The following is a 16,042-nucleotide window of genomic DNA, read 5'->3' as shown; positions in this document are numbered from 1 at the left end:
AGGAAATGAAAAAATTATATTGTAGACAGTAGTATACATGCATCTACTATTTTTAGTTTCTAATGTATCTCACAATGTCCTTTTGAGAATTTGATGAAGAAAAATAGCTCCAATCACTTGATAAAAAATAAACCATCACACAAATATATAAGATAAAAAAATGATATGAATGCCTTTATTATTTTTTAATAAATATGATTTAATTATTTAAATTATCATAAAATATCTTATTTTAATTAATTAATTAATTTTTTTGTTTAAGTTTGTGTTTGTTCTAGTTTTTTAATTTGGTATTGACAACAAAATATTATATATTTAATATAATATTAAGTTATTAAATATATGGTTTTATTATTAATAAATAATTATCATTGTAAAGTATCTCAAAAATATCATCTTTTAATTTTTGTAATTATTTATTTATTTAAGTTTAAGTTATATTTACAATCTAACGTTAAATATAAGAATATTCCATTAAAGTTAACGGAAAAAAAAATAAAAAACTGTTAAAACTAAGAATTTCTGTTATCTACACACCTTTTATATAGAAGTGATATATATATATATTATTGTTATTATATTGCTTTTATATCTACATTCAAATATGAGGTGATGGGATCAACTTTCACTAATTATAGTGATGATGACGAAGCCTGGGTTACGTTCATTATACATATGTATGTTTTGGATTATTGTTGGACATGTATATCTGACATTTAATTTCATTTTAAATAATATCCGATTACCACCATAAAAATAATTTTGGAATTTTTAGTAATGTGGCGGTAACTTGTTACCACTATCAATTTTAACCGCCATAGCAAGTACTCGAGTGATAATTGTAACTGGTTACTGGCAGATTTGGAAAAAAAAAAGATCAAAATATAACAGTAAAGAAGAAGAAGAAGAAGAAGAAGGGAACCGGTTACCCCTATTAAAATAACTGATTGATAACTAGTTACTAAGCCAAACCTAGAAAACAAATAAAACTTAAAAAATAAAAAAATTAATATGAGAAGAAGAAGAAGAAGAGAAGAAGAAGAAGAAGAAGAAGAAGGTGTTAACTGGTTACCCCTATCAAAATAACAATTAATTGGTAATTGGTTACTTAGCCAAATATTTAAAAAAAAAAAAAAACTACATCTGAAAAGAAGAATCAGATATGAAAATAACCAAGAAGAAGACGAATAAGATTGACGAAGGTAGCTAATTACTTAGGTAGTTTTATAAAGAAAATCATATATGAAAAATAAAATTAGATTTAAAAACAACAATGAAAAATGAGATTAAATAAGGTAACTAGTTATAGGTCCACAAAAACCTCATATCTGAAAACAAAACAAAATCATGAAAGTAACTAGTCACTTAGATAGTTTTCTGAAAAACAAAATCATATTTAAAAAAAACCATGAAGAATGAGAGGTAACTGGTTACAATTAAGTCTACAAGAAACTCAGATCTGAAAACAAAACAAAATCGTGATAGTAACTTGCTACTTAGATAGATTTGAAAAAAAAACGAGATCTGAAAAAAAAAAAAAGATCTGAAACAACAAAGAAGACGCAGAAGAACGTAAATAAGAAGAAGATGAAGAAAGCGAAGAAGAAAAAGACAAATCGGAGATGGCATCAGTGGTGACCGAAGGTATGTCGTTCATTTGCCGGTGTGAGAGAGCTCCTATTATTGTGAGAGAAAATAGTTGGCTGCCATTGTTGTGGGAGAAAATGGAGAGAGTGGATACGAGAAAGATGGAGAGAAAGAGGAAAGTAAGGGAGAGATAGTGTGTATTTTTATTTATGTTATTTTGTTCATAGCATTTTGTGGGATTCCCATATTTTAAACTTTTTTTTTTTGCTAGAATTACCATATTTTGTGGTATAAGTTTTATGGCCATAAATATAAAAAGTAAATTATTTTTCCCATATTTTTGTAAAGTTCTCTTTTTTTTAATTGTATTTCTACATGGTTTAATAAAATTAGAGGAGTACTAACAACAACTTTCTATTTTAATCTCTTAGTTAACTTCAGTCTCTGAAAACATATGCCGATATATTTTTTTTGCGATAGTGTTTGTTGTAGTTATAATATATTTCTTGTAAATTTTTGAAAAATTATGAATAGTTTATGGTGTCTTAAACAAGTTTGTATTTTTTCAAATGCGTGGTAAATGAGAATATCAAGAAATATCAGAAATTCTATTTTTGGCATTGTAAATTATTCATTTTTTTTTAAATTTACAAAAAGAATGTTGTAACTACAACAAACACCATCGTATATAAATATATAAAAAAAATGCTACTATATATATTTTTAGAAGCGGAGATTAAATTGAAATAAGATGTTGACCATGTCACTCCTCGTAAAATTATTGTATTCTAAAGAAATAAGAAAAATTACTGTATCCGACACGTCTTACTTCATATTTACACATCTTCATTTTTTTTTTCTTTCCAGTTCACCATATTTTATGAAGCTCTCCATTTCGTTTAACCACACTTATTCTTGCACAAAAAAAAAAGAAAAAAACAAAAAAACGGAAACTTATTCCATTAAATTAATGGGATAATATAATAACTTTTTTACAGATTATTATTCGTACTATCCCTTAAATTTAGCGATAGCAATATAGAGTATTTTATTATATTATCCTTTTAAAATTATTAATAAGGTTCTGAATAGAAATTTATTAAAATTTAGCAAGGGACAATAACACATGATTTTTGGAATAATATATGTAATTTAAGAAACACTTAATTATTTAATCGAATATATATATTTTAAACTGTATAAACGTTTATTTTAATAGCTAATAAAATGAAAAGAATAAGTTCATGAGGACAAACAATCAGATCAGAGTACCCTGGAATAATAGAATGTGAATTTATTAGGCATAATCTCCACAAGACACCAACAAAAGTGCAAGATATATTTGATACATATCATTATTACCAAACGACAAAAGGCCTGAATTTGATTGAAAATTGAAATAATTAACACCCCCACCCTCCAATACATTGGACATATATTTTTAATCAATTAATTATTATTATTAAAAAAAACACTTCTTAGGGTAATATCGACTACTGACCAAAAAAATATTAAGAAAGAAAAAAGCCAATTAGTACTGGTTTGACTCAATTCAGAATTTCTACATTTCTACTTTTCAAGGCGTACCAATTTTCCAAATGATCCAGATACGGAAATTACAGGCTAGCTATTCAAATATATATAGTTTCCCTAAACAAACTAACACGTTTTACAAAAGTAATAATAACAATAATAACAAAAATCTCACACAAAATACGATTAAAATAGTAATAGATAGCTCACCTTAACATAAAATAATTATAATAGAAAATATCACTAGTTAAAATTAAACAATATAGGAAATAAAAACTTTTTTGTGTAAATTATTTATTATAATATATTTCAAAAGTACAATTAGATGATATTTATTTTTAGTTTTGAAATTTCAATGTAACTTTTAGATTGAAACGTAGAGTTTTTCACAACTGGATGATGTATCTCAACAAGAAAATTTAGATTTCTTACTTAAATTTCAAAATAATAATCAAGTTAACATACTTGGTGTGGAAAAGGTGTCACTACAAATTTTAAATATAAATTTATTAAATTACCTACAAAAAAAAAGTTTTCTTTTCCACTTTCATAAAACAATATTTACCCAACAAAATAATAATTTAAAAGTATATATTAATTTATGATTTTTGATTATATTAATAATTTAATAAATTTTATATACATCCCACTTTATTTATTTATTATATTTTTCCTATTTAACCTAAATTTCCAACTTGACCCTTGACTGGCTCCTCCATTCCATCCTTCGAAACTATAATATTAAAAATTGTTTTTTCACTTTAAAAAACTCAAATAAAATTTAATTTAATCAAAGCTATAACACAACAAATAATATCTGATCCAACGTTATTATTTGAAATTGTTATGCAACTAGAATAAAATAAAAAATGAATTAACTATTTTAGGAAGGAAGAAAAAAAAAACCATGGCTGAGTGAGTACATTACAGCTGGTGGTTAAACTGAAAGAGAGAATCACAGACCATTGTTTTGCTTTGTTGTAATTGGATTTGGGGTAACAGACCAACTAACTCCTAGCCGAGCCGAGTAACCAAACAAACGAAGCTCCTTATTTTTGTCGTATATAAATTAACCTGAGTTAATTTCAACTCAACCACGGTTGATGTTCCATAAGCCGCGCCACAAAAATAAAAAAGTCTGCCTTTTACCCCACCTCTTTTCTCTCTCTCATGGGAGGCGACTAAGACCTGCTGCTATTCGGACCAGGAGGAAAAGTAGCTGAAGAAGAAAGTACTCGTTTTGCAAAAAAACCATTTTTGGAGACGAACGAAACGGTGTCGTAACAAGAGATCTGAATACAGAGATGGATATAGAGAGAGAGAAAGCTAGTAGTACATCCATGGAGGAGGAGAAGAGCTCGCTGGTGCAGAGCGTGATCGACGTCGTGAGCGAGATAGCTTCGATCTCCGAATACAAGTGTACGGTAAAGAAACAGTATTGTAATTTGGCTAGAAGGTTGAAGCTATTGACTCCAATGTTCGAGGAGATTCGGGATAGTAAAGAAGCGTTGCCTGAAGACACCATGAAAGCCTTGGTTTCGTTTAGGGATGCTCTGAGATCGGCTAACGATTTGCTTCGATTCGGCAGCGAAGGAAGCAAGATATACCTGGTGCGTGCCTTATTATTTTTCTTCTCGATTCGTCCATGGGTTTTTGCAGTTCTGCGCTTTTATTTTACTGCTCTTCTCCATCATTATTATAATGTTTCCTTTTCATGTTTGGTTGCTTGCTAAGAAAATGGAGAAAGGTGAACGAAAATATAAAATGATTTTCTGATTCCATGGGGACTTGGAGAATCCTGTTATTCACTTTTATTATACTACTGCTGTGCTGTAACTAATAAAGCATTATAATCGCGAAGAATTTGCTTAAAATTCAGTTGAGGTTTGAACATGGAAATTTCTTCTTGTTAGATGATTTGGTTATAGAAATCTAAATTTCAATTCAGTATTATATTCTCACTTTGTTTTCTTTTAATTTTGGCGATGAATAATTTACTGGAGTCGTTAGATTATGAAGTCAAAATAGATTTAATATCCAGTTTTTTCTTCCAGATTGACCAAAAATTTCTTTTTATGATTTTTTTTTCTAGTTTATAATAATAATTTTTATGAATTTTATATTGTTAATTTGAAACTTACGGATTAGGTAATAATCATATCTTAAGTTTTTCCTTCTTTCGATTACGGTCCAATCAGCAATCTGTAGCTGCGAATTTGGAGTAAAATGTCTAATTGATTGGGCAAAACTTAAATATATAATATATTTGCCTGGTTCTTTGGCGTTTCTCGTATTATTTCAAGTCTTGTGCGTTAGTATTAATTCTCTTGGTTACGCTTTGATATACTACTTGTCCATGAATTTGTCTCATTTTTGGTTTATGCCCTTGTCTGTCCCTTCCTGGATTAACCTTTTGAAAAGGTAGAGTAGGGTAGGTTTCATGACTTTGATGTTATAGACTTAGTATTTTCGATTCAAAATTATGAGATAAATTGGGCTTTGTGATGTTGTTATGTTTCAGAACAAGAATTTGGACTTCATCATTTAGGGCTTGGCTTAATAAACTTTTCAAAATCTGGAATTTTAGCTGCTCTTTGTGTAAGACAAGAAAACTGAGCCTGGTATCTGGCTTACAAAGAATTTTAGCTTCTCGTTCCGAAAACCCCTTAAAAGAGGAAAATTATTTGATGGTGTTTAATTATTTCTTCATAAACCTCTCTTTTGACTAGTAGTTTTCTCTTGTCACTTAAAAAATAGTTAATGATATTATATAGGCGCTTTTGAGTATTTGATATAGTCACCAACCCTTGTTGAATCAAATGGAAAATATAATTAGGTGGCTAATTACGCTGATAGAATTTTATTTGACTCCGTGGTTAATTATAATTCATTTGGCTACTTTCATCAATTTCTTACACTGTGGTTGCTCTAACGTATGTTCCTGTTACTCCATTGTCTTGTTCTATCTTTTTCACTTATTCGTGAGCTTCCTTTAAAAAAAAAAAGAAAAGATATTTGATAGAATTTAACTGTAGTTTTTTTTCTTTCTCTCACGTAAATGCTCATTTCCGTGAACCATAATTCATGTAGGTCCTGGAGAGGGAGCAAGTTATGAGCAAGTTCCATGACGTGACAGCTAAATTGGAACAAGCTTTGAGTGGTATTTCCTACGGCAAACTTGACATATCAGATGAAGTTAAGGAACAGGTACAGACTTATTTTTATATGTTCGTAACAATTCTGAGACAATTACCGGGAATTTTCTTTTTCCTAAACAAGTCACATCTTGTCTGATGCGGTTGATTGGAGATTTTTATTTATTTTTTAAATCAATGTATTTTTGTTGAAATTCAGTTTTTTAACAAAGTCTCCCTTCCTATAAAGAGCCCATTAAGTCCAATACATTGTTTTAATATTTGTCTGTTCAGGTTGAGCTTGTTCTTGCTCAGTTCAGACGAGCCAAAGGACGGGTTGATGCACCAGATGTTGAGCTGTTTGAGGATCTCTCATCACTTTACGATAGCAATGATGCACCAGCAGATCCAGCTATTCTAAAAAGACTGGTTGAGAGATTACAATTGGTGGGAATAGATGAGCTTGCACAGGAGTCAATAGCTTTGCATGAAATGGTAACTGCCAGTAATGGGGATCCAGGGGCAAGCATTGAAAAAATGTCAATGCTATTGAAGAAAATCAAAGATTTTGTGCAGACAGAGAACCCCAACTTGGATGCCCCTGCAAGAGAAAAGGGTGTTCCTGCAAGTTGTAGTGGGGCATCTACTGACAGGAATCACAAGGTCCCAGTTATACCAGATGATTTTCGTTGTCCAATATCACTCGAGTTGATGAAAGATCCTGTCATTGTTTCAACAGGGCAGGTAATGCACCATTTGCTGGTTCTATCATGACCAAAGCCAGTTGCACTATGATTTCCCTTCTATATGTCTTTATTGTTAGTTAGTTTTTTTTATTTTTCACTGGAGGTCCCCAAGATGTTCTATCACCTAACCCAATGTAAATGCACAGGAAATCATCTGCCAGATGGATTAGTTCTTTAACATATTTAATGGGATTTCATTGTTAACTGATTCTGTATTTAGTTCGCAACCCTTTTTCAATGCATTGGTGCTGAATTTTGCTTATATATTTTAATTCTTTGTCTAATGTGATTCATTTCCCACTGCTGCAGACTTATGAACGTTCATGTATTGAAAAGTGGCTAGAAGCTCATGGGACATGCCCAAAGACACAACAGGCTCTCTCTAACAATACCCTCACACCAAACTATGTACTTCGTAGTCTCATAGCTCAGTGGTGCGAGGCAAATGGCCTTGAACCCCCAAAACGACCCAGCAGTTCACGACCCAATAAAGCTACATCTGCTTGCTCACCTGCTGAACGTACTAAGATTGAAACTCTCCTGCGCAAGCTTACTTGTGGAAACCCCGAAGATAAGAGATCTGCTGCTGGAGAGATCCGCCTTCTCGCAAAGCGCAATGCTGATAATCGTGTGGCTATTGCTGAGGCTGGTGCAATCCCTCTCCTTGTAAATCTCCTTTCAACACCTGACTCTCGTACACAAGAGCATGCTGTAACAGCTCTTCTTAATCTTTCTATATGTGATGAAAATAAAGGAAGCATTGTATCCTCTGGTGCTGTTCCTGGCATAGTACATGTGCTCAAGAAGGGAAGCATGGAAGCTCGTGAAAATGCGGCTGCGACCCTCTTCAGCCTCTCAGTTGTGGATGGAAATAAGATTACTATTGGTGCTTTGGGGGCCATTCCACCACTAGTGACGCTGCTGAGTGAAGGTAATCAAAGGGGTAAGAAGGATGCTGCAACAGCACTTTTCAATTTGTGCATTTACCAAGGGAACAAGGGGAAGGCAGTGAGGGCTGGTGTTGTGCCAACACTAATGCGCTTGTTAACAGAGCCTGGAGGGGGCATGGTGGATGAAGCACTGGCAATTCTGGCAATTTTGGCTAGCCACCCCGAAGGGAAGGCTGCCATTGGTGGTGCAGAGGCAGTGCCAGTTTTGGTAGAGGTCATAGGGAGTGGATCTCCAAGGAACAGAGAGAATGCGGCTGCAGTTTTAGTTCACCTATGTGGAGGTGACCAACAACACCTAGTGGAAGCTCAAGAGCTTGGAGTGATGGGTCCGCTGGTGGAGTTGGCACAAAATGGCACCGAAAGAGGCAAGCGAAAGGCTGTACAATTGCTCGAGCGTATGAGTAGGTTTGTCGAGCAACAGAAACAAGCTCAAGAGCTAGCTGAGGCTGAAGCGCTAGCCGAGGCGCAAGCTCTAATCGAGGCTCAAGCTCAGATGCAGCAATTGCAGCTTTCCTCCACAGATACTGTAGATCTCAGATGCAGCTATCCTCCACAAATGCTGTAGATGGCTGACACTTTTTGGGTTTTCCTTTTGTTGCGCTAAAAACTAAGTATCAAAAGAAGAGGCATTGCATTGCTTCTGGCAGGGGGGTGGAAGATCACCTTCAAAATCTACAAGTTAATATATTCATTTGTTTTGTGTGCACCACGAGGACCATACGAACATCAGATTCTTAAAACAAGAGAACAAAGGGTTTGGGGTAAACTAGAAGACAGGACAGGAGGGGTGAAATATACCTGACATGTATCTAAAATTTGTACCATCGTAACATCATTGTAATCATCCTCAGTTTTTAGTGAAGAGATGTTTATTGTCCGAGCAAAGGAGAAGAAATGTCTATTGTACTTCGAATCAAATTTACTGTTACTGCATAATTCTGTGAAATTAATGGTTGCGACCGAGAAATGAAAGAAATTAATTTTATCATCTTACGGAATTGCTATCATCGAATCAAAATGCAAGTAATAATGAATGAGATAAAGAACTTTTTCTTTTTGTGCTTCAAAAAGGTTGTCATTATATTTTATCATGGGGATTAGACAGCACAATCAATTACCAATAAGAAAACATTTTGGGGCTAAACTTGTTAGGTTTCAAATCCCCTGTCCCTATTTTACTTCAACTTGTTAATGTTAGAAAGTTTATACCAAGAAACTATATTTTATACTCCGTGGTATTCTTAATTTTATGTGTCCATGTACAAAATGAGCAAATAATGGCAAATTAGAGATTGCAACTAAGTAATTCCAAATCTAATTAGAATTAAAAGAACCGTACACGTTACTTTAGATTGTAATTTTGTTTTTATGTTTACACTAAAACATAAGTTGAAAAAGTAGGGGGAACGGGAGCAAGCGGGCCATGAAAAAGGCCATGCCGCCCATACCTATCATCCTCTGCGGTCTCATCAGATATCAAAGCCTGTTACTAATACGCCATCTTCTCAGCTTTAATTCTCATCTCTTGGGCCTATCAATACATTATAAATATTTAAAAAAAAAATAAATTTATATATAACATACATATATCATGTGGTCAGATTGAGATTCTCAAGTTGGTCGTGCAACTAGGTTTCGGCCTGGAAAATTTGGTCTTAGTGTAATATTGTATTTAGATTTGGGCAAAAGCTTTTGCGTATAAGGTATTTGGGGGAGGGTGCGTTCTCTTTCGTTGTGTTTGTTGGGAGAACTACTTGTGAATTGGTTATAAAGAAAAAATGAGAAAAAGTAAAAGAAAAAGGGTGGCTTTAGTTTTTAATTTATTGACCAAATTGATAACAAGGTAAGTTGTATAATAATTACTAAAAAGGCAATATCGCAGTAGTTTCGTGGAAACGAACACATATAGTTGATATATATATATATTATGGGACCCATGACAAGTGGACCACTTTAGCTGGCAAAGATAAAGATAAAGATACTAAAGATGGTCATAAGCCAGCGTGCAGTTATTTTTTATTTTTCATTTTTGTTTTTGTTCTTTTTCTCACAAGGTTATTTAGAGAACAACAGATTAAACTTAGGTTGATTCTTCTCTGCACCCCTAAAATTTTAGGTGTACAGTTGCACTCCATTTAAGTTTTTAGAACTGATTTTTGATATGACTTTTTTACGAGGGAGCATATTACTGGTTCAACACCAAAATAATGAAATTTTAATACCATATAATTTTTTCAATTCCCACGGTAACACTAAAAGTTACAAAAAAAAATTATTATTATTATATTATTTTATTTTATAAATAAAATAATATAAACACATATTTATTTATAAAATATTAATATAAAAATCAAAAAATGAAAAAAGTAAAATGGGCATTATGCTATTGTTACATTGTCCCACCATATATGAGACAACCGTAATATTCTACTAAAACTCCAAAATGCATATATGAGTTGTGTTGGAGAAACTCTAAATAATTAAAATGTAAACGATCATAAATTAAAAAAAGTGCTCAAAAAATTATACGGTTACCGAAAACATAAAAATGTGTACCAATATAATATGCATCGTAGAATTTCCCTTAACGTTATTATTATTACTTCTTCACTAAATAGTCAAGCTAGACCAAACTCCATAACAGTTATGCTTAGTTATATAGTTATAATTAAGTTAGCCCTTTTGTTTTTCTTGTTTGAAGATGATATATAATGTGTACAATTACACAAAGCCAACCTTAAGTGCACTTTACAATAATGTAGAAGAGCTTGTCTTGGTCTTAAGGCTAAAAAAATTATGATTGAAATAAATTTAAAAAAAAAAAAACAAATTTTCAATAATTTTGAATATATTAATGATATACATCCTTTATTTTATTTTGCTTTACTGATTTTTTCTTTAAAATAATGAAATTAATTTTCCCAGTGAAGTACTCAAGCATGTCTTTAATATATATATCACGTGGAAGAAATCAAACCAAAACATATATAATACAACTCGATCTATACGTACGTGTTGTTGATAATCATATATGAAAAAAAAATCTGGTTTCTGAATTTTTTTTTTTAGAAAAGAGTATTCGCTCATGATCACATTTCTAACAATAAAGGAAGGACCTCATACATTTGGAAAAGAATACATAATGTATTGGATTTGGTTGATCAGATCATATAGCTAGTAAGCTTTGTCATGATGATGATTCATTTATATGACCCAAAATTAACCGTTTGTAACAAATCAAAATTTTAAAGTAGTTTGAAAGATTCCATTTCCATGGTTCAGTCAGAAAGAAGATGAAGAAGCAAAAGTAAAAAGTAAAAAAAAAAAAAAAAAAGAACGCAAAAACTCTGGCGAGTACTGGCCCATATGGAAGAAGAAGGTCATAAAGATTAAAGAGAAGAATACACACAACAAAAACAACTGCAGTACTAAAAGCAAAGGAGAGAGTATATATATATATTTCACGCCTATCCATAAGTGGGTCAGCAAAATGAACATATACACACATTAAGGAGAACATGGATTTCCGAGCAGTCCTTTGATTGCTCTTCTTCTTCTTCGTACAACTCAGTAGTTATATATAACAGCAGCCACTCATCCATGTATGTTCTTTTTCTTTTACGTATAACCCTTTTTCATTAGCATCACATTTAGACATTTTTCGAATGAAAATGTAACTGTTTTCACTGCCAACGTTCCATGACCAACTGACTTGAAAATCATAGAGAGAGAGAGAGAGAGAGCTTTACATAGCTTTGGAGAGCTTTTTCGCTTCTGTACTGCATATTATTACTACTTTATTCGTCCATTAAGGCTAGGCAGCTAGCACCTTGGTTCTTGCAAAAGTAAAAAAATCCCTTGATTCCTCTCTTTTTATGGAACGACCAAAACCCCATTTGATTTAGATTCTATTGCACTCCGAATATGGGGTTTTATCATGACTAATGATATTTGGCTACTTAATAATCACACCTAGGGATATTTTATAACACTAATTAAATTCAAATATGTGGACTACATTTTAGATTTCACTGAAGCTTAGCAATTCTCTTTTATCATCTTGTGACGTGGGGTAGATGATCTCAAATGATCCTCGATCTTCTTTTGATTGTATTCAAAATGCATGAAATGGGTTGGAGTAAAACTAATTTGAAAGTGGGGGCGAGATCTAGATAAAGCCACATATATATTTAATAATATTTTTGACCAACAAAATGTTGAAAAGTTTTGAGAGACTTCTTTTGACCACCACTGAATAAGTTACAACATAATGTGAATCCAATTGATTGTCTATTGCATAAATCTCCAACAAAATTCTAGAATACTTGGTCGCTTGCGTTTGGTTAAATAAAGAAATTGCATGCATGGTTTTGAGTGTGATTCTTGGCGTTTTCACAGAATGATGTCTTTCTTTTCAACTTTCATTCTCTCAGGCCCATATCATCATCCTAATTATTACAAAAATCATTTGGTACTGTATATCTTTTTTCTTGGGGAGCATTAATAATCTGGAGCTAAAGTACTATAAATAATATTATATATATATTTATATATATTCAGGTGAAACCTCTAATAAATATTACTTTATCAATTCCAGATGATCGATTTACCCATATCACTTTATTATTTTCACTGATTTGCCAGTAGTCAGGCCATGAATGAGGCTGCCATGGTGCTATATTTTATTGGTGCAAACTAACATTAGTCAGACCACTTTTTTTTTTAATCCCGATTTCAAAACAAAATTAATCAGAGAAAATTTGAGAGCAAACTAACAGTGGTGCAAATAAATATCATGACGGACTCAATTGAGAATGATGAAAGAGAGACTTACAATGCCTGGACATCGATCAATTTCATGAGCCAATTTAGCACACCTTCATAACTAGCTATCTTTGATTCAAATACACAATGATAACATCTGGGCTAGTTTTTCTCTCCACATGAAATATCACAGATTCATATACATATATATATTTATACATATTTATGATCAGAAGAACTAGAAAACACTATATATATATCGATTGATCCTAACAATTCATCAATTTGTTTGTGAACAATAAATCATGTATATATATATATAGTCCCATATATAATGCGCGCAAGCAAAAGCCGATGAGTGAAAGATGGCATATTAATAAAAGCGCCAGCTTTTTTCTATTGACACATCAATACTTGTCAACCCATATAATATAACTTACAGTACTATATAGCTAGTACTATTACTACAAACAAACCCATGATCATGACCATACTCAAAGTAGTACTTCTACTACTACTCAAACTCAATATTATATATTTAGATATTATATCACAACAGAACTAAAATATATAATCAAACAAATTAGTGACACCAAACAAATTAATAATATTATATAAGAGTGGTAGTCGACACAATACAAGACAGCAAATTATAAAATTTGATTCTGACTGATAATTCTTGAAGATAAAGATGATGAGATCATCATTGAAGCTAGATCGATATTGATATCGTGACCATGATCAGTCGACGGATCTCTAGCTGTCGTTCATCAAATGGGATCAGAGATAGATCATCATAGTATTAAATCCAAAAATCCAAACACTTACAAGAGAGGATGGGTTGTGGAAGTGTTAGAAGTGTTGAGAGCTGATAAATCTGTCCACGGACTAGAACTAGTATTTCCACTTGGACCCCAGTAGTTATGGTTGTTGTTTTCTGATGAAAGACCCAAATTAGGTCGTAAAAGATTGAGCCCACCACCACCTAATTGACTGCGGTGATCTTCAATTTTCACCGGAGGGATAAACTGTGAAACCCTAGAACCTGACGAGGAAGACATGTTCGACCTAAACAGCATATTGTTATTGTTATTGTTATTGTTATGGCTGATGTGATCATCTCCAACGTCCATACCATTATTTCCTTGTTGATGGTGATCACTGGTACTACTACAACCTTGAAAAGGGTACAAATTACCTGTGGCCGGTGACTCAAAGTCATGGTGACCACCCAGTAGAGGGAATTGCTGCAAACGCCACTGATCCACTTCTGATCCTATCTGAAACCCTAAATCAGTCGCCCCAGCGGCTGCCTGGATCTGATCATTAGTAGTGAAATTTAAGCCCAAGTTTCCAGACCCGAATCGGGTTAGGTTTTGCATAGAGGCCAAGAACGAGGAGTTATTATGACCCAGTTGAGGTACTTGCTGCAAATGGCCAATCATCTCGGCTGAGGGACTAATTAGGCCGCCACCGGTCGAGGTCGACGAAGAAGAACCGGCCGCTGTTTGTTTATTCTGATCACCGGAATTGCCAGCTGGAGACTTCGAGCGCCTGTTGTTGCTGTTGTTGTTGTTACTATTGTTACTGCTTTTGGTTTTCTTGTTTCTCCTGCAACCTCCGCCGACAGGGACGTTCCGGAGGGCGCCACCTCTCGTCCAGTAGCGCCGACACGTCTTGCAGAAGTGGCGGGGCTGAGTGAGACTGTAGTTGTTGAAATAGCAGAACTTGGTATTGGTGGATTGGCATCGTGGACACTTGAGAGCCGTCTCCGGTTGTGGTATCTTAGCTAACCGGGCTCGGTCAGCCATCGAACCGGGTCTGATCGACCCAGTACCGGCGCCGGAGAGGGAATCAGAAGTACCACCACCAACATGATGAGGCGGAAGTTGGCCAGGTGGGGGCAGTGGCGGAAGCTGGCCGCCGCTTTCAGCTGAAAGTACACGTGATATTTGTTGCTGTTGCTGCTGCTGCTGCTGATATTGTTGATGATTTTGTTGCTGTGGAAATAAAACCTAAAAGAGAGTTATATATAAACCATACATATGTAAATATATATATATATATATGAGAGAACAAAAATTAATTATCTGGTATATTCACAAGGAGAAGGATAACAAAGGAATAGGAATAATAATCTTCTTCGTTTGCTTTTTTTTTTTCTTTTACTTTCTTTTTTGGTGAAGAATAAGCTAGCAATAGCTATAGCAGTGGATTCAAAAATTTGAAGAAAAAACCTCACCTGGACGTGCCAATTGGGAGGATCTAAATATACTGGAATGGATGAGAAAACCATGGTTTTTTTTTTTCTGGTCTTTTCTTCTTTTATAAAGGTTGATGGCTCTTTAGGAAAATATGGTGGAGAATCACACCCAAGGGAATACCAGAGCCAAGAAAGAGAGAAAGCAAAGAGAGAAAGAGAAAAGAGAATTAAAGAGAGGAAGGAAAGCTAGGAGAGGCTTTTGTATATTTATTTGCTTTTTTATTCTCTCATTCTCATCCTCTTTTTGTTTTATTATATTTTTAGGGTTTTGAGTGGCAATTTTTTCTTAACATATAAGCTTTCTTTGGATGCTGTGTACTGCAGTTTTTAGTGCTTAAAACATTCTTATTATATCATCCTCCATAGTAAGAGAGGGAGAGAGAGTACTATAATCAATACAGTAAATTATATAATAAAAAAAAGTAACACATCGTTGTCGTTGTTTTTTTTATATATATATATATTTTTAAATTTCTTTTGGTCCATATATATCACCTTCTATTTGGCATATCAATATATTTATATCATGGTGGGATCGCCGATAAAGTAATTAAGAATGAAGAGAACGAGTTGCTAAAATAACTTTATATGTTAATTTTAAATTAATTTTTTTTTGGCTAAACAACTTTAAATGTCTTTAATATTTATGTCATGTTATCAGATAATCAGGGGAACAAATTTGCCTTTTGCAACAGATAGTGGGCTTTTGTTTTGGTGTCATTGTTTTTGCTGCACTATTAATCATAATCCCGTCCAGATGAGCAACCCTACTTAACAATTTTAATTAATAATTAATTAGGAAATATATGAAACAGACTATATATTGTCTAATAAAAATGTATACCATTTTTTAGTAGAAATAAAAATATATACGTACCTGAAGACATAATAAACCAGATAAGAAAATAAGAAGTAAAAAAATAAAAAATCTGCGCTGCTTAAAAAATTAAATTATCAACGAGCTATAGTAGAGAATATATATTTATTTATTTTTAAAGAATTTATATTTATATATTAATGGGAGCACGTGCCATGCACGTACCCTATTTTAAACGTTGGAGACAA

General features: G+C 33.0%; 2 protein-coding genes across 3 annotated transcripts; one reads left to right on the top strand and one right to left on the bottom strand.

Annotated features, from left to right (window-relative positions):
* The first annotated feature begins 4,272 nt into the window (after positions 1 to 4,272).
* On the top strand, positions 4,273 to 8,938 carry LOC133791063 (U-box domain-containing protein 13-like). The gene is made up of 4 exons (XM_062228953.1): positions 4,273 to 4,730; positions 6,211 to 6,327; positions 6,549 to 6,998; positions 7,310 to 8,938. The coding sequence occupies exons 1-4, from the start codon at positions 4,425 to 4,427 to the stop codon at positions 8,513 to 8,515; spliced, it is 2,079 nt and encodes a 692-aa protein (XP_062084937.1). The 5' UTR covers positions 4,273 to 4,424; the 3' UTR covers positions 8,516 to 8,938.
* A 4,131-nt stretch (positions 8,939 to 13,069) lies between these two features.
* Positions 13,070 to 15,268, bottom strand: LOC133791062 (dof zinc finger protein DOF2.4-like). Of its 2 annotated transcripts, none has more exons than XM_062228950.1 (2): positions 14,957 to 15,268; positions 13,070 to 14,729 (listed from the first exon to the last, which is right to left on the bottom strand). In XM_062228950.1, the coding sequence occupies exons 1-2, from the start codon at positions 15,008 to 15,010 to the stop codon at positions 13,539 to 13,541; spliced, it is 1,245 nt and encodes a 414-aa protein (XP_062084934.1). In that variant the 5' UTR covers positions 15,011 to 15,268; the 3' UTR covers positions 13,070 to 13,538. The 2 variants fall into 2 exon arrangements, with proteins under 2 accessions (XP_062084934.1, XP_062084935.1); XM_062228951.1 differs by having other exon boundaries at positions 13,070 to 14,714; positions 14,957 to 15,267.
* Between the last annotated feature and the right edge of the window lie 774 nt (positions 15,269 to 16,042).

Source organism: Humulus lupulus, chromosome 7 (genome assembly GCF_963169125.1).
Source record: "Humulus lupulus chromosome 7, drHumLupu1.1, whole genome shotgun sequence".
Lineage (NCBI taxonomy): Eukaryota > Viridiplantae > Streptophyta > Magnoliopsida > Rosales > Cannabaceae > Humulus > Humulus lupulus.
Note: the sequence above shows the minus strand (reverse complement) of the source record. Positions and strands in the feature narration are given on the sequence as shown.

Excerpts from the sequence above, each read along its gene's own strand:
- LOC133791063 (XM_062228953.1), top strand. The coding sequence starts at position 4,425 with ATGGATATAGAGAGAGAGAAAGCTAGTAGTACATCCATGGAGGAGGAG. Across the intron at positions 4,731-6,210 it reads AAGGAAGCAAGATATACCTG|GTCCTGGAGAGGGAGCAAGT; the intron begins GTGCGTGCCTTA and ends TAATTCATGTAG. Across the intron at positions 6,328-6,548 it reads CAGATGAAGTTAAGGAACAG|GTTGAGCTTGTTCTTGCTCA; the intron begins GTACAGACTTAT and ends TTGTCTGTTCAG.
- LOC133791062 (XM_062228950.1), bottom strand. The coding sequence starts at position 15,010 with ATGGTTTTCTCATCCATTCCAGTATATTTAGATCCTCCCAATTGGCAC. Across the intron at positions 14,730-14,956 it reads CTCCCAATTGGCACGTCCAG|GTTTTATTTCCACAGCAACA; the intron begins GTGAGGTTTTTT and ends ACTCTCTTTTAG.